Below are 16,515 nucleotides of genomic sequence, written 5' to 3' on the forward strand. Positions count from 1 at the left end.
CTTTCCATCATGATAAATTGTCGCCAAGCCTATCTGTTACCATTCTATTCAGTAGCTTTGAAACACACTGTAAGCCGTTTACTTAAAACGGTTCACTCGGGGCCAGGTTTAGCCCCGTAGTGGTCGTCATACTGTACTACGGAAGTGGTTATTCAAACGTATGGCGACCGACGCTAGTGTCTTATCCAGCCATGCTAAAACAATTGCTGCCTTTAAAAAATTTTTTATGATTTTTGAAAGCATTACGCTGTTTTAATGATCGGCAGCATTTGAAAAATGCTTTGAATTGTGTTTGTTTTTGTTAATTTTGAGAGTTTTTTAGGCCTTTATTGTCATAATTGCTTGCTTTATTGTCACAAATCGTTGCATGGGTCCTCAAACGAGTTACGTGCAGTAAAACAATCATTATTTTTTTGTTTTTTATGGTAACTTAGAAGGTTTAAACACATCGTTGTGCTCTGGTTTGATTTTCTAGCTTTGGCAAATTGGTAAAATCTTTAACAAGATTTACTGTCAATTGATTGGGGTTTACATACAGCTGAACACAAAAATGTCATTTAAAATAGATTAATGTTTGTCACATGCTTTTGCGTTCAATTTTGCTCATTGACGTTAGTGAATGTGTTCGCATGGCACGCGGGGTAATGAAATGACGCACAGAACAGCACGAAAGTCGTGCAATGGATATTCTCTTCCTTGATCAAAGTAGCAATTCTTCCTTGTGACATATTGAACAGCAGTTTTAGAAGCGTTAATTTAGGTTACATGACTTACACGCATTTCAACACCAACGTGCTACATCCAATGACATGCATACGTGCACAACATAATAACAATCGTATTTTTTATAAGTACATTTTTAAGCCCAATTTTGTTTGCTTGAATTTGTATAAAACTTTAGAAAAAAATTTAGAAGGTATTATTTGACAGATCTAGGCATTTAATATTGTTAGCATGTATTTTCTGTCACCAAATTTACCGCAATTTAATTAACTGACCGTATATATATATATATATATCCTGCAACCTGTGAGAAAAAGAAACCACTCCCGTAAAAAGTTTAATGATCCAAACAGTTTTTCCCCTAATACAAACAGTTTTAAAGGGTTGATTACGCCAAAGTCATACCAGTAAGTTATATTACGTTATAAGCACCATCGTTTCCTTACTTCTCCATTTTTTAATTGTTTATGTGTTATTTGTATTAGACTTATAGCAGTGTACCTGCGTCCTATGAAGTTTAAAGTGAATACGTCGTTGGCAAATCGTGATTTGTTAAATAATGTTTTTACTCTATTATTCTATCAGATACTCCAATTGGCAATACATAAACATGTATAAATTTCAAATACATTTCGTTACTTTCACTGTGAATAGGTCTATAGGCCAGGGCTTCCCAAACTTTTTTCATCGCGACCCCTATTAATCTCTTTAAATTTTCCGCGACCCTTCACGGATAATATGATAAACAATGAAAAAATACGTTTGTTGTATTTATTGAAACGACTAATTCGAGCGAAAACTAAAAACAACCTACCGGTACTCGGAGTCTACTACTTTACAAGTTCAAACACCGATACCTTTTACGTGCTTTAGCCTTTAGTTTCTGTCACATTGTTTTGCAAACAGGCACTTGTCACCTTGGACCAAGTTTAGGTCGTTGCAGTGCTTTGCAAACGGACATTAAACACAGCTTAGAAATCGTAAATTTATTACGTATTTTATCAGAGAAAGTTATTGCGCCACACAATGACACAATACTTAAACGTTAGTCTGTAACACTATGTGTCATCTTTATGTTGCAATTAAAATGCCTGTGTATTTCAAAACAATTGCAATTGTTGCGTTTCAACCGACGTTTGTTCGATCAATGGCGTCTCTACAAGCTCGTTTGCGCTTAGCTGGAAACGTTTTGAAACCGACGTAACTTGAACAAAAACAACATTGTGACGTTATACAAAGGTCAAGGCCGGGGGTGTGCGGCACTCCCGTACTCTACCCCAGTGTATGGAGTACTTCCTGCAAAATTGGTACAGCTTTCTGCGACCCCTCAAGTTTGTTAAGCGACCCCTTCCGGGGTCGCGACCCCCAGTTTGGGAAGCCCTGCTATAGGCTACTGGGTACATTTTTCTGCAAATTATTTCGATTACTTCCCAGCATACCATAAGCTTTGTGCGCAGCTTATTTCGCCCATATTAGTTTCCTAAATATAAACTGTTAATTTTAAGAGAGATTGGGATTGATAATGAAGAGCCGCGTAAAAAAGATAAATAGGCCCTGCTAATTTTTTACCAACACCTGATACGACGGGGTTTTCCTAGAGCGCATTGTTTATATTAAACTGGAACAGGAAAAGATCTTTGTTTTGATTACAGCAGCCGACAACCTGTTTCAACTTTATCACACTTTTTTGCAACAAACACTGATGTTCATTATTGCTTAGTATAAACTTTATCCTGACCCTTCAATTTTAACACTCTTAATTTTGTGCAATATAACGGGAGTTTATTTCTTGCTGTCAAAATTCAACCGTTGCGAGTTCCCAGTAAAAATTACCATTTTCTAATGGTGCTAGATGTAACTTATTGGACTCCTTGCACCAAAAGAGGACGGTTACCGTGCCGGGAGTACGTGGTTGGAATTATGTTTTAGCACTTAAACCAGCTATAGCCATATCTAATCTATCTACAAGCTGCGGCTAATGAGACCTGATCTTGATAACTGTCTTCCCTAGTCCTCCTGTACGCTTCTCTTGCTAGCCTCTGCTCGGCTCAGGACTAGTTAGGAACTGAGCCTCGGATAATCTCTTTGTCCCTCCTGGCCTCCGCACATCGTGCTATTATTTGTCACACCCACTTTCCTCTACGTTTGCGCCTCCCAAGAGCGACAAAGAGAAAAGAAAGAAAAAGGGACAGACGAGAGAGGAGGAGAAACGAAAAAGATAAATAACAGAAAAAAGAGCTTCCACCGGATGGAGCTTCTTCCTCTTGCGAACTAGACGCGTTTGGACGTATACTTTACGCAATGTCGGCAAAATGCGCAAAAACAAGTCCTTATATGCGGTTTTATCCTGGACAACATTTTATTACCAACTCAACCTCCACTGAAAAACCTGTATATGCAGCTTACAGCTTATGTTTTGGTTATGGTTTACCGAAAAGCACGGACTATGACGCAATCGATAGCTTCCCCTGCTGCTCTCAGCGTGCCCGTATGATTACAGTAGGACACATTGGATGGGGTTATAGGAAGCACGTATGAGGTCGCTGGCATAGCTGTGCGTCTAACACCGGTAACTCATTGACTGCTCTGTATACCTGCAGAAACTGATACCATGTGAAGTCAATTCAGCTAACATGCCCACGGAGCCCAGTGCTCTCAAAGATCATTCTTCTGTTCACGTCTGTCATGGGCGAACATAGCACTGGACACAAGCGCTTGAAGCCTTGCTTTGAGTAAACGTTACTGCTGTAGTTTATCTCTGGTTTATGCAGTTGCAAAACAAATAAGCATAAAAACATACAGTCTGAAGAGGGTTCTTTACTCTGAGGAGGCATACAGTAAATGATTGCGCTTCCATGCCCTGCACGCGTTTATAATCGGTCATCAAAGGCATTAATCCCCTGAAAGCCTTGCGCTATTGCAAGCTGTGCAAGTGTCCTGCTTGCGTGTGCCTGTTTGATTCGAACTGCTGTCTTGTGTCTGTTGCGCCGAGTCATGACTCAAACGAGCCGGAAATGTGGCGTCCGCCCATGCTGGCAACACCCGGGTAGAGCGACTTAAGTTATTGCTCCTGTGCTGTTTTGGTTAGCGACGGAACACTGTAAAATGCCTAGCGTTGGAAAGTTTGCCTAAAGCGCAAGCGATGTCTGTGCTCCCAACAAGCTAGGGATGCATCATATCCGCAATACGTTAAAGCGAATTTGTCGTTACACCAGCAACAGACCGATTGTTCTGTCAACAAAACTGTTTGCTGTTCAAATCATGTTGGGTGAATTTCATGTAGTATTTTGTACCAAAATATATCGAAACTACAAAACATATTATAATCTCCAATGAGGTTGAATGTTATAAATTTGATTTGTCCGTTTTAACTTTTGTCATTGACTGTGCCTTTCAAGAATAGAGACATCCTTTTGATAAATCCCTTAAACAAGCATTGTCATCGCCTACCCCTTCTGTTTATGCAAATGTATTGATGTTCAATTATTGCGACGTAAAGTGGGAATAATTTCCAGCAACCGAACGCTTTCAGTTTTGCATGAAACGGTAATATCCTATCACGTCCACGAAGTGCTAATGAGGGGCATTTGCGAACGTTTCCCTGTGTACGTGGCATGTAAAGTCTGTCTTCATTCCCAGCATACGAAATGGACTCTTTACTCCTTCGTTTGTATACCATTTCGGCAACGAATGTATACCAATTCGGCAACTATTAAAAACGCTTCTAAACGATTGTAAACATTAAAGGTTTCGAAAGCTGATTACAATTAACTTTGTTGGAAACTGAAATCTTTTGCATTCCATGTAAAGAAACGTTGTAACGCCATTTTGGTTTTTCATCTTAAGGGAGAGTTAAAACGCCTACAAGAGCTGTGTTTGTATTTTGTCCTTAGTATGAGGTCTATAACCCATGTAGGCGTTGCATTACAGCCACATGTATCGTATACAGCTTTCTGAAATCTCTTGCATGCCATGTAACGAAACGGTATAACGCCATTTTGGTTTTTAATCTGAGAGGAGAGTAAAAACGCCTACAAGAGCCGTGTTTGTATTTTGTCCTTATTTAAAATGAAACCACAATAGAGGGTCATAGCCACTTTGTCCCCCTCACGGTCCCTGCAAACTTCGGTAAGTGACTGTTCAGTAGGAAAATACTTCCGTGTATAACTGCGTGATGGTGGGATGACAATCGCGACGCGTGCCATTCGGGAATGATTTTGCAATAATATAAATAGAACGACGAGTGTTGTGGCAACAATCGTCCGTCTCAATTCGTGTTCTGATCTCGCAGTTCGTTCTCTTTGCATTGTTGCCATTCGTGACATGTTCTGTTGTGGAAAAGAGCCTGCGCAAATGTTTTGATTAAAACCGGCTGACGATACAACGCGTGGGAGCCCGGAACCGGTGACGTCACGCGTTGCTGACGTCAGTATCCGTAAACAGCCCGACGTAACAGCAGGCCGTGGTCCCCGCATACAGCAGCAGCATTGCACAATGATTTAAATGCGGTTCAGCCCACGCTTTTGTCTATATGTGGTCATTTTTATAGCAACGGATGTCCCACCATGTATCAGCTTACAAATATTCGTGAGCCATTGAGGAGCTCAAAATTGTGTGGGACGGCTGTGTGACACGTAAGACTGTTCTACGATTTATCAACCTACGATTTCATAAATTGACATTTAGGATCACCACAAAACACCGAAACAAGGGTATGTATCTATAAATAACACAACAAAGGCCACAATCCTGTGTCAGAAACTAAAAAAACAATTGGGATCAAAGTTCACCAAGTAGGCCCATATTTCGATCGACACATGCACAGCAATGGATGCTCTGTTTCTGTTAGTTATATAGTGCCACCTAGTGACAAAGTATGTTATCCAAACTGACTACATGCATTCAGGCATTTAAATGGTTTGGCATGCCATGGCTGTTACATTATTACAGCATCTGTATCAGCTTTTAAAGTACCGTGTCTCGTTTACCAAGATGCATATATCTTTATTAAACTTGCGAGAAAATTGAGAAGAAAAAAACAAAGCAAATTGACCTAGATTTAAGTCACAAATGATAATTTGTTCTTCGAAGAGGTGCAAATCAACTTAACAGAAGATTGGAGATCTTGAAAATGGTCTTGCCATATACAAAATCGTATATGTGCAAGCATGCACACGACAGCTAAAAGAAACCACAATGTGGTACAATCTGAACTCGCGGTGGACCTTATCCGGGCCTTATTTAACCGTCTAAACCACAGGTGGTTTGACTATTGTGGTCTTGCACCATGCACAATATAGGCGTTCAGTTTTTTTGCTTGTTAAAGCGTTTTGAAATAATTGTATCTAATTTCGGGAAAATTTTACATGTTTTAACAGCGTGGTTTAGAAATATTAACTAAGAGGGTTGTTGAAAATTAGGTGGACAGTTCGAAACATGATTTGATTCGGTTTGTTCTAGCAGCTTAAAGCATTTTCTTACAGCAAAAAATATTTTGCGATACCATGTATCACTTTATTCTTGCATATCTCAGTTTTTGGCTTAAAAATACTATTTTAGCATTTTAACTGGGCCTTTTAACTCCCAGGGCCCCTTATTGTAAACAAAGGCTTGATTTCCCCCTTTCCTTTGCGTTACTTCCTGCGGGGCACTTTCATGACAATGCGTGCATTCCATAAACCGTTTGTTACTTAGCAACGAACAATGAACAGCTCGACTTGCAGGATGCTGCCCATCGCCAAGACACATTAAGAAAAGCTTTCATGCTTTCGCCAAATTCATTCGCTTACAAGTTTCTGGATGCAAATGCTAACACACTGTACATAGATAGTTTCCAATGGCTGAAGAATCTTTACATGCTAATTGGCAACTAGAAAATGCAAAACCGACGCAAAAAAGTTACTAGAAATCCCGAGTTAGATCGATGCAAATACTTGACTAAGTTTTCCCTATTTATAACAAATGCATGTTACCCACATTTATGGCAACAACTCTTCGAGAAAATTTTTGAAAACTTCCCAAACTGGTAGCCTACAGCTTTGCTTGAAAGCTGTTTAGAACGCTTTGCTACGTAAATCCATTAACCGTAGTTCATTCAAACGAATAATATTGGTGTTCTACTATAACTGATCGAACTAACAACATACACGTCAGGTAAAATGTATTGCTGGATAACTTACAGGACTGGTTAAGGCTATCGCTATAGATGTGTCAATGTTATACTGAGCTTGATCAGTTGTCACAACAGTGCTCGGTAAGCAAAATCAGTTTTCAAAACGCACCACGGACATATTGCAGTTATATCAAGTGATTACCACAAATGCCTGTTACAACCTTTACCATTATAACTATTGCCTTTTCTGCTTGGTCTGGCATTCATTTAAAACTTTGTAGCACATAATTAGATCTAACGTTACTTGACTCTAATTGCTTTTTTGTAGTATGCAAACAATCTAACTTTTGAAAATGTTAGATAGGATCTTAAGGCAAGATCACAGCACCTTACCTTGTCAGAGATAAATTTGAACGTTTCGTTGTCTCTATACCCACGCAGCAGGCTGAAAGTAGTGATGCAATATTGGGACTTGATTGGATAGAGCTGCAAACCTAAACAAGGACTTCCTCTATACAAATTCAGTCGCAAATTGCTGGTTATAACATTGCAACATGGTATATTATATCAAATAGTTTGCTTAGGAAGGCGACACCACCTTCTGTTAAATTACTTGGTAAAGTGGAAAAACTTATATAATAGGTGCATTGCGTTGGCGCAACCTTAATTGCTTTTTGCCATGGCTACGGTACAAAAGCGACATGGATTTTACTTGTTTTGGCATTTGATAAAGTTTAAACTAGGGTTTACCAATAAACTATTAAGGACCAAGCCTTTCTTTTGTGCTGGTTAAACCTGTAACATGATAGGTTTATTAATTAGCTCATATTCTTTGAACAGTTTCTAGGTCAATACGCCGCCTCATGGCCAGCAGAAGAATATAAAAATGTTTCTAAACAGCTGTTTTATGAAACCGCAGGTCAAACGAACTTGTATTTTAATTTAAAAGAAGGTTGAAGCTATTAAAAAGTCAAATCAGTCCCTTTAAAACATAGTGAATAACAACTATCTAAACCGCTCACCTGTTGTCTTGCTGGTCAGCCAGTCACTAGTTAATGCATGGCGTTTAGCATAGCGTTGCCGTCGATCATTAGCGGGTATAAAACTGCATCCATTGATGGCTATGTGCATTCTGTGGTGAAAGGTGCTTGCTAGCACTCCGGAAAAGCATCAGAAACGCTGGTGTCAGTGCGGTCTGTTGATGTTAGACGCTCAATTCTATACTCGGCAATGTGGTGTCAGTATACCGGTATGAGGCCTATAACCATGCAGGCGTTGCATTACAGCCACATGTATCCGTTACGGCTTTCACTATGCTGACCGAAGTTTTGTACTGTGTATGCAGTAGTGGGCTTAATTGTGTATGTGTGTACGAATAGTGTAATTGTGACCTAAAGTAACTTTTTTAGATGATCTCCCATAGGCTACACTAGCCTACACAACATTTTTTTTGAAAAAAACGCTTTTGATGCGTTTTGTCATTTTACTTAACAAATGATTTTAATTTCTCTGTGTTGTGTAAGATATAAACATATTTTGTTTCTCATGCTCATTTTCGTACGTAAAACTAAAAGCTGCAGGATTGACCAGAGAAAAGTTTTCTCTAAAACTTATTAGAACTAAAAACCAGTTTGCTTTCGAACACCAAAATTGACAGTTCCTTGTTTTCCCACTCGCCCAATGTGTTGTAACAGAAACCAAAACACAAGCAAATGCTTTTGAACTTGAAAGTCCAGATCATAATTGGTGCGTCACTTTTCCAATAAAACATTGAAGCAATGTATTAAAACGTACGGTGACCTAGTCAAAGCATTCGAGGTCAGGTATAGTAAGGCCCAATTGTCGGTTATCTGTGAACAGGCTGTTCGGTCGTGGCATCGACTTGTGCGTTCCTTCCTTAATACAACGGATACACGCATACTGATGAGCCCTATGTAACCGCCTTCCCAGTTACTTGACGTGTCAATTCCATATATCCGCATCCTGACTGATAGCCTACAACCCTGCACCCTTAATCTACCAAACACTTTGCGGCTTACGATCGTAAGGCCATCGATGGCCGTTATATTTGAGCAATGAAAAAAGTAACGTTAAACCAACGTTTACCTTTAAACTGTTGACTACTAAAAAAGGACTGCTCGGTTTTGTATTTTTTACAGTGTTAGTGTGGCTACTAGGTTACCAATTACGTGTGTGTTGCCTTAGTTTTAGGGTCCGGTTAACCCTATTGCCCTCAAAAATTTCGGTGCACCATACTATGGATGGCTCTTGAGCGAGCCTCAAATTTGAATTTATGGTTGTATTTAACATTTATGATAAAAGATTCAGTACACTGGAAAATTCTTAATTGACTGTAGCCTACGATTGAATACTGAGACAGTAAAAAAACTCAACTACAAAAGTATGTGACGCCCTCTTTCCCTTGATACCCTATACGTACATAACTTGCCGTTTGGGTAAGGCCTGATTATTTCATTTTCCATTTTAGGGTGATTTCATTTTCCTTTTTTTAAATTAGTGTGAAGCAATCAGGGTTGCAATCAATTTTACAGTATGCGGACGACATTTTGCTTTCTATTTAAACAGTGAAAAAATAGTGTTTACCAACTGAGCCAAAGACTTTTAAAACGAACTTCCAAAACTGACATTTACTTATGCCTTATGGACGATACATAATCGCAATTATTTTTAGCAAAAACACACAATGCATTTTTGTTAGACTGGTAGCATGTAAAAAATCAACACATCATACAATTACATAAATAAAAAAGGGCCAGTTTTTGATTTGTGTTGTTTGGCAAGTGCATCGTGTTAAGGACAGAATGCCGGTTCTTTTTCACATATGTACGGGTTGAACTTGTTGCAGTTTGCATCATTCCACTGACCGGCATAAAGTTTACGTAATTCGGCGCAATCGTCCGTTTTGTATTCCTTGTCTGGGAATCTGAAAGTTAAAATGTTGCTGTAAAGTGGCAATGGCAAAAAAATGTTAGTAGTCCTTCACATTTGGTAGTTAGACTACATCTTCCATTTAATTCAGTGGTCGGCAACCACCGGTCCGCGGCCCGGTGCCGGTCCGCGAGGGGTTTGTTACCGGGCCGCAGAAAAATTTCTGAAGGTTTACATTGTATCAAAGTTGGAATAACTGTAATTAGTTTTCAGTGTTGAACATTTGTAATTTTAAATACCGGTCCGTGATGAAAAATTTAGTTTCAAACCGGTCCGCAGTACAAAAAAGGTTGCCGACCCCTGATTGAATTAACCGTTAAATCCCGTCTCTGCTCAACAAAAAATACAAAATTACGTGCATAACGAATTATGGAAAAAAGTGTATCACAAAGTGTAGGCAAATAGCTCATCTGACAAAAGTAGTCATTTTGACGACTTGAAGGTGTTTTGTGGGTATATCTATACCTGAACGTATAGACCTCAGGGAAACACCTAGTGGCCCCCGGTTGAGAAACGCTGGGTTAGCGCAAAATATCACAAAAGGCAAAGCCACAAATCCTATTTATTAGACAATCTTTGCCAACCAGACCATCTTTGCAAAATCATTAAGTATAAAGATAAAACCACAGCAAGATGAAAAAGTGGTTTTAAACATATGCACAGCTGACTGAGTTTAACAATATACACCTACTTATTCGGAAAGTTGTTCCATTGTCCTAAGAAATAGTTCAGCTCAAAACCCGATGAAAACTTCCATATGTTTTCGTTAAGTGTGTCGTTCAAACCTGTAAAACAAATGAGATTCGTGCAGTCTGTGTGGCTACATATGACGTTGTGGGCGAAAACTCTTTCACATAGCTTGGGTTCCAAACGCATGCAATATCTTGTGTACAGCCTCAAACAAGGCTTTTGGAGTGTATCCCCACATGCTAAATTTTTAGCACCTTAGTGAATATAAATGCTTGTTGTTGTTAAATTTAAGTGTTTCTTGAGTTTGACATTGGTAATGCTTCATGTTTATATTTTTTTTTACTAAAGCAAACGAAAGACGTTCCAGCTTGTGAAAATGCTTCAGTAGCCTATAGCTTACAACTTGCACCAGCCACGGAAATTCCGCAACATGGGGTTTTTCCAGGTATAATCGATTCATCACCGCTCTACCGCCGTAGGTAAAGCGGCCTAGAAGGAAGGACAACCTAACTCCACAATTTGACTATGATGTGGTAAAAGCAGTGGTTTTGTGGCTAACGAAAGAAGATACTTTACAGAACTTAAATTAGTTTTAGATAAAATTACTATTTCCCCCTAAACTATGGCTTCACACTCTTTAATTACAAGTGTCAGTTTTGTCGTTTTACAGACTTGTTATTTACATGTCCCTTTTTCATAAATTATAATTATTGTTGTACGGTAGCGTACAAAAATGCCTACAACATGCTAACTTATATAACACCTCAACCTTATAGCAAATAATCTTCTTTGAAAGGACACAATATAGAATAAATTTTATAAAACATATAGCCTACCTTACAACCCATATTCCCTTAATAAAACTTAAACAGTATAGAAATCATATTCTCAACTAAAATGGACATGCTATAAATCATATTCCCAACTAAAATTGACACAGCTCAATTGGTAGAGCGCGAGTCCCGGAAAGACGACTGTCGTGGGTTCGAATCCCATCGCAGGCTAGATTTTTCTAGCCCATGCCTTGCCATATGGTGGTGAATGCTTGGTGACCGGCTGACTCGGTATGGCGCCTTCGGTGGGCCTGGCGTACTAAATTTGACACACTATAAAAATCACAATTTCAACTAAAACGGACACACTAAAATTTAGCTTCACAAAAATCTTACCAATCCAAAAATCTTGGTCAGATGACGTCACAACCAAGCTCCAAATGAACTGTTGAATCGGGCTTTCGTCTATCACCACCAAGCGGCCACCTTGCTCCTCACATTTGATCCACGCATTATCGAAGTTGAGAGGCGTGGGAAAAACTTTGTAACACTTGCAGTCAAAATATCTCCAGGAACGAGGGCATGGCTGCGTATTGCCTTAGCGTAAGAAATACGAGTTAAACTACAAAACCATAATTTTATCGTCAATGTTTATTGATACCCCATTCGCGGATACCAATTCTTTTTTGGTGCATTTAGTATTTCCACCCAAAATAGAATCTCATCAAATACCCAGACTGAGAACTTTAAGTATGATTGTCATTTTTGAGCTGTTTTGCCTCTATGTAAAGTCACACAAATGGGCCATGGTAAGATACAAATAAATACTGTTGCTGGTTAGGCGTGTTTTAAACCAAAGCTTTTTACCAGTTTATCAAATTCGGCCATTCAATTAAGACCTTCGCAGTGCCGGATTAACCATTAAGCAAAGTAGGCACGTGCCTACAGGCCAGTCAAAAATCCAGGCCACTTTAAAATCAGTAGAATGATTTGGCAACACTAATAATTCTAATTTTTTAATTGGCAATCCTGATTTTCAGGCCACTTATAAATTGTGCCTACAGGCCAGCAGACCCTTAATCCAGCACTGGACCTTCGTATAAGTTGTTTGCTATTTCACATCGCCAAACCTACCAATCCACTTCGATACAGTATCGTCAGAATACTGTACCATATGTTCCGGGGAGAGGGGTGTTTTCCACACAGTCAAATCACTGATGTCACCAAAGAAACGGTGCACGTGTCTTTTTCGTTGTGGGCTTCTCCAATCTTTCCTGCCTCTGTGAAGTGTGTTGTCTTCGTACATCCAATGACCTTAAGTGAATTTTGAGTGAAAACATTTAAAACCGAGTATAAAGTTGTGCAAGGCGTTTCGTCTGATTTGTTTTTTTCCTGTAAAAAGTATTAATTCGGTCCTAATGTCATTTTGTTTGCACTAATGTGTACATGCATTGGGTGTGCCACATTTATTGATTCGTTTAGTACAGGGGTGGGCAACATACGGCCCGCGGGCCGGATCCGGCCCGCGACGGGATTTTGAGCGGCCCGCGGACAGTTTCCGGTCTTACATGATAATGTGGCCCGCGGCCACAGTCTGCCGCAATCCCCCATTACTTGCTTACTACGTCAAATTACAGTTGTAACGCACAGTAACGATCCCCAATAGCAAAAAAATTTCCCGCCGTTGTTACCATTGCACCATACGTCCATTGTTACGACATAACTACCAACCTTGTGTGTGTCCTACTTTAACGGTTTTCTTTGTTTCCACACGTATAGCCTAGTTCAGGCAGGGGTGGGGAACCTGCGGCCTAAAGGCCACATGCGGTCTTTCAGGGCACTAAGTGCGGCCTTCGATGGCAAAATACATTTTTAAGACGTTGATATAACCGACTGCACCAGGCGCTGAAAAAAATAGACAGAAACGTATTTTTGACTTTATTGCAGATTATTTTTTGATTAGTTCCAGGGCAGCGGTTTTCAAACAAGACCCATGTGGTCCCATAGTGGTACATAAAGCGATTTCCATAGTTAGGACTACCAAAAACTCCAGGTTCAGCAATTTCTAGGTTAAATAAATCCTGAATGTTGTAGTGAAGATGAAAATGTAGTGAGGAATTTTAATTAGCTGGGACCGTAAGTCCTACAAACTACGAGGAAATAGCAAAACGACCATTGTGTAAGTCAAAAAGTTTGAACATCACTGCCCTTGGCCTGGGAAATAGTCTATGCGGCCTACACGAGTGTCGATAAATCGTTAGGTAGCTTTTATAAACGAAAAGGTTCCCCACCCCTGGTTTAGGTGGTCAAAAATCCGTTTTAAATCACTGGATAAATACGCGATTAATGTATCGATTCAGGAGTCCGGCCCGCCAAGTACTTCATTTTCCCATATCAGGCCCGCCGACTGGAGAAGTTGCCCGCCCCTGGTTTAGTAGATAGTACCTTTCGCGCCTAGTAAGGGCTTCTAATGGTTATTTTCTTCGAGTCGGACTTGGTTTTAAAGGTAGGCTAGCCTATGAGGCCTAAAAACAACTCATATTACCATTTCATTTGCACACAAGCCGTTTTCGCAGGGTAAAGTCTTAAAAAATTAAAAAAGTAATAAATAACCGATACCGCATGGTAGAAAAGCATAACCGAAACCACAGCTTACATACTTTCATCTCCCGAAACTTTTGTGTATTTTACTATAGTTATATACCGATTGTTAACGGTGCATCCGATGATAGTGTTGTATTCATGACAACAATGTACGGCGTTCCGTCGGGCTGTCCATTGTAGTAGGCTTGCACAGTAGCTAAATTTTGCTTTCTGTAAAAAATAGGTTAAAATACACAGAACACAATTTTTTTGGGGGGAAACAGTCGTATGTTCGGGTTTAGACCAGGCTCGGGCCGCTGGGAATTCTACTACGTCACCTCTATTACAAACGGGCGAACAATTCGTTACTAAAGTCACTGGTTTTCCTTGATTTGAAGATAAAAAAAACCTTGAGTTGTCAAAAGTACACAAAATGTCCTACCTGAATGTGTCTCTATCCACAGTTACACCAACCGTCACCCAAGTCAGGTCAGGAATCATTGACTCTCCGAAGGTTATGTGTCCAGGTTTGTCATTCATATACATTGAAATGCTTCCTATAGAATATCGTTCTTGTGAATTACTGTTCCCAAATTCAATCATGCAAGTAGAATACATGTTGAACTTACGTGTGTAGAAACTGGGCACAACAAATTGCCACCCTGTCTTGTATGAAGTTCGCTTGCTTAGAATGCGTCCACCCCAATTATCCATTCCGTCTCGGGGTCGCAAACGAATGTGGGCAAACAAACTGAAGCTCTCTTCACCCAAGTCCATATCCTGGTTGATAAAATGAACAGGTTTTACTTGTTTTTGATACAAAAAAGTGCTGTAAGGTGGATAAAAATAATAAGTCCAGTTGTAAGATCTAACAGAATTGGTTACCTCCAACAAACTGGAGTGCCGTTAGACGGTTATTAGCCAATACCTGTCTTGTCACCAGCTGCACTGATGAGACCTTATGGGCCAAAACAGTATACACTGTCTGCATTTTACTTGACATTGATGCTTTTATTTTGAAATAGCCTACTGACACTGAGCCGACATCACATGTAGCCTATATTACGGGATTCGAACCTAGGACGCGCCCTGGGACAAACCCGATCAAGGTTTTTTTATGTCTGTATTATGTGGGTCAGGCGCGTCGGACCATTCGAGCAGTTTGCTTGGCCATTGGTACCCGGTTACTCTCAATAAACTGGAGTGCCGTTAGATGGCTATGCTAGTTAATATACGGTATATGTCTTGTCACCAGCTTCATTGATGACATCTCATAGGTTGAAGCAGTGTGGACTGTCTACAGCTTACTCAATTGTCTTTGGTTAATTTAGCAGAATTTTCGCCAAGTTACGCAATTTCACACCTGTCCAAGATTGATTGCACCGCCATTTCGTTCAAACTCTTCAGTGTTGCAAACTTGGCCTTTTCTCCAATCACAGTAAACACGGTGTGAAACAGGAACGAGGATATTTGGCTCATACGCCCCTATACAAAATTAAAATACATTACTTACCACCTGGCCCAAAGAAAGCCTGGTGCTTTCAAATTTGACCACTTTTTATTCCAACACAAATGATTTCGTAAAATTAACTACTTCTCACATGAAATCCTAAAGCAATAATCTCTATGTGCCTAAACCTTTATCGATATCTTTTTTATTAAGGGGCGTTTTTAAATCAACAGAAAGTATGAGAAGCTGAAATATTTCTGGTGTGGTGAACCATTTAGCAAAATACTATTTTTTTCTCAAAATATTGAGTCGAATTTTTGCCAAACTTATAGGTAACATTCAAGAAAGGCACATAGCCTACATAGACCTAACTGCCAAGATAAAGCATATCTCGCGAAATAGTATGCTGTACTTACGTGCTAACGGAGCATCTATTTCGGAGTCATCTTCCACTCGTTTGCAAACCAGTGGCTTCGGTCCACCTGTATCAACCCAAATCAATTAAAAACTGTTACGCGACGATACAACGTATAGACTCACCTTCATTTTGATCATACAAATCGCTTCCAGCAACCCAATCAAAAGGCCATAGATAACAGGTCCCCAAAACTAAGTAGATTACAAACTGTCGTGACATATTTCCTGCTAACGAATAGGGCAATGTAGAGAGCTTGCATGCGCACTATATGTTGGAACCCAAGGCTTTGCTGCTATGCAACCTGACAATTAAAAGCTGCTATATATGATAAAATTACAAGACTTCCTGTTTTAGCTGTTACCTTTAGTTAGGTCATTCATAGTTCGACAGTCAAGTTCATTTAAAGGTATGTAGTTTTGCCCAGAGGAAGGATGTGTTCAGGTTTTACGCCTTAGTTCAATCCGGCCGTAAAAGAAACGTCCCTATTAGGCGAATGACATTACGAGGTGTTATATGGGCACGCGTTTGCACGCAATGCTTGACTCAAAGTCGTTAACTTATGACATGTTTACGCTTAAATGTACTACATGCTGTGGTGAAATCAATTAAGATAGCTTTGGATTGTTGTTTGATGGAGTATGTAGGTTTAAGGTGACGTTTTATGGCATGTAAAAGTCGGTGCTTGGTTGTAAATACTACACCCGATCAGGCAATTGATTATGATGAATCACAATGATAAAAACAACAATGTTTTATGCCTGTATGGGTTATGTTTGATTAGGGACTGTTCAATTAGGTTCTAACTTATTTGATCAAC

General features: G+C 39.6%; 1 protein-coding gene across 1 annotated transcript; it reads right to left on the minus strand.

The window, feature by feature from the left end:
• Positions 1 to 9,468: 9,468 nt before the first annotated feature.
• On the minus strand, positions 9,469 to 16,168 carry LOC145233869 (uncharacterized). Its single transcript, XM_080098637.1, has 10 exons — positions 15,821 to 16,168; positions 15,697 to 15,762; positions 15,194 to 15,315; positions 14,460 to 14,610; positions 14,273 to 14,387; positions 13,952 to 14,061; positions 12,382 to 12,561; positions 11,644 to 11,844; positions 10,476 to 10,569; positions 9,469 to 9,779 (listed from the first exon to the last, which is right to left on the minus strand). The coding sequence occupies exons 1-10, from the start codon at positions 15,915 to 15,917 to the stop codon at positions 9,647 to 9,649; spliced, it is 1,269 nt and encodes a 422-aa protein (XP_079954763.1). The 5' UTR covers positions 15,918 to 16,168; the 3' UTR covers positions 9,469 to 9,646.
• Between the last annotated feature and the right edge of the window lie 347 nt (positions 16,169 to 16,515).

This window comes from Phallusia mammillata, chromosome 6 (assembly GCF_965637545.1).
Source record: "Phallusia mammillata chromosome 6, kaPhaMamm4.hap1.1, whole genome shotgun sequence".
Taxonomy (NCBI): Eukaryota; Metazoa; Chordata; class Ascidiacea; order Phlebobranchia; family Ascidiidae; genus Phallusia; species Phallusia mammillata.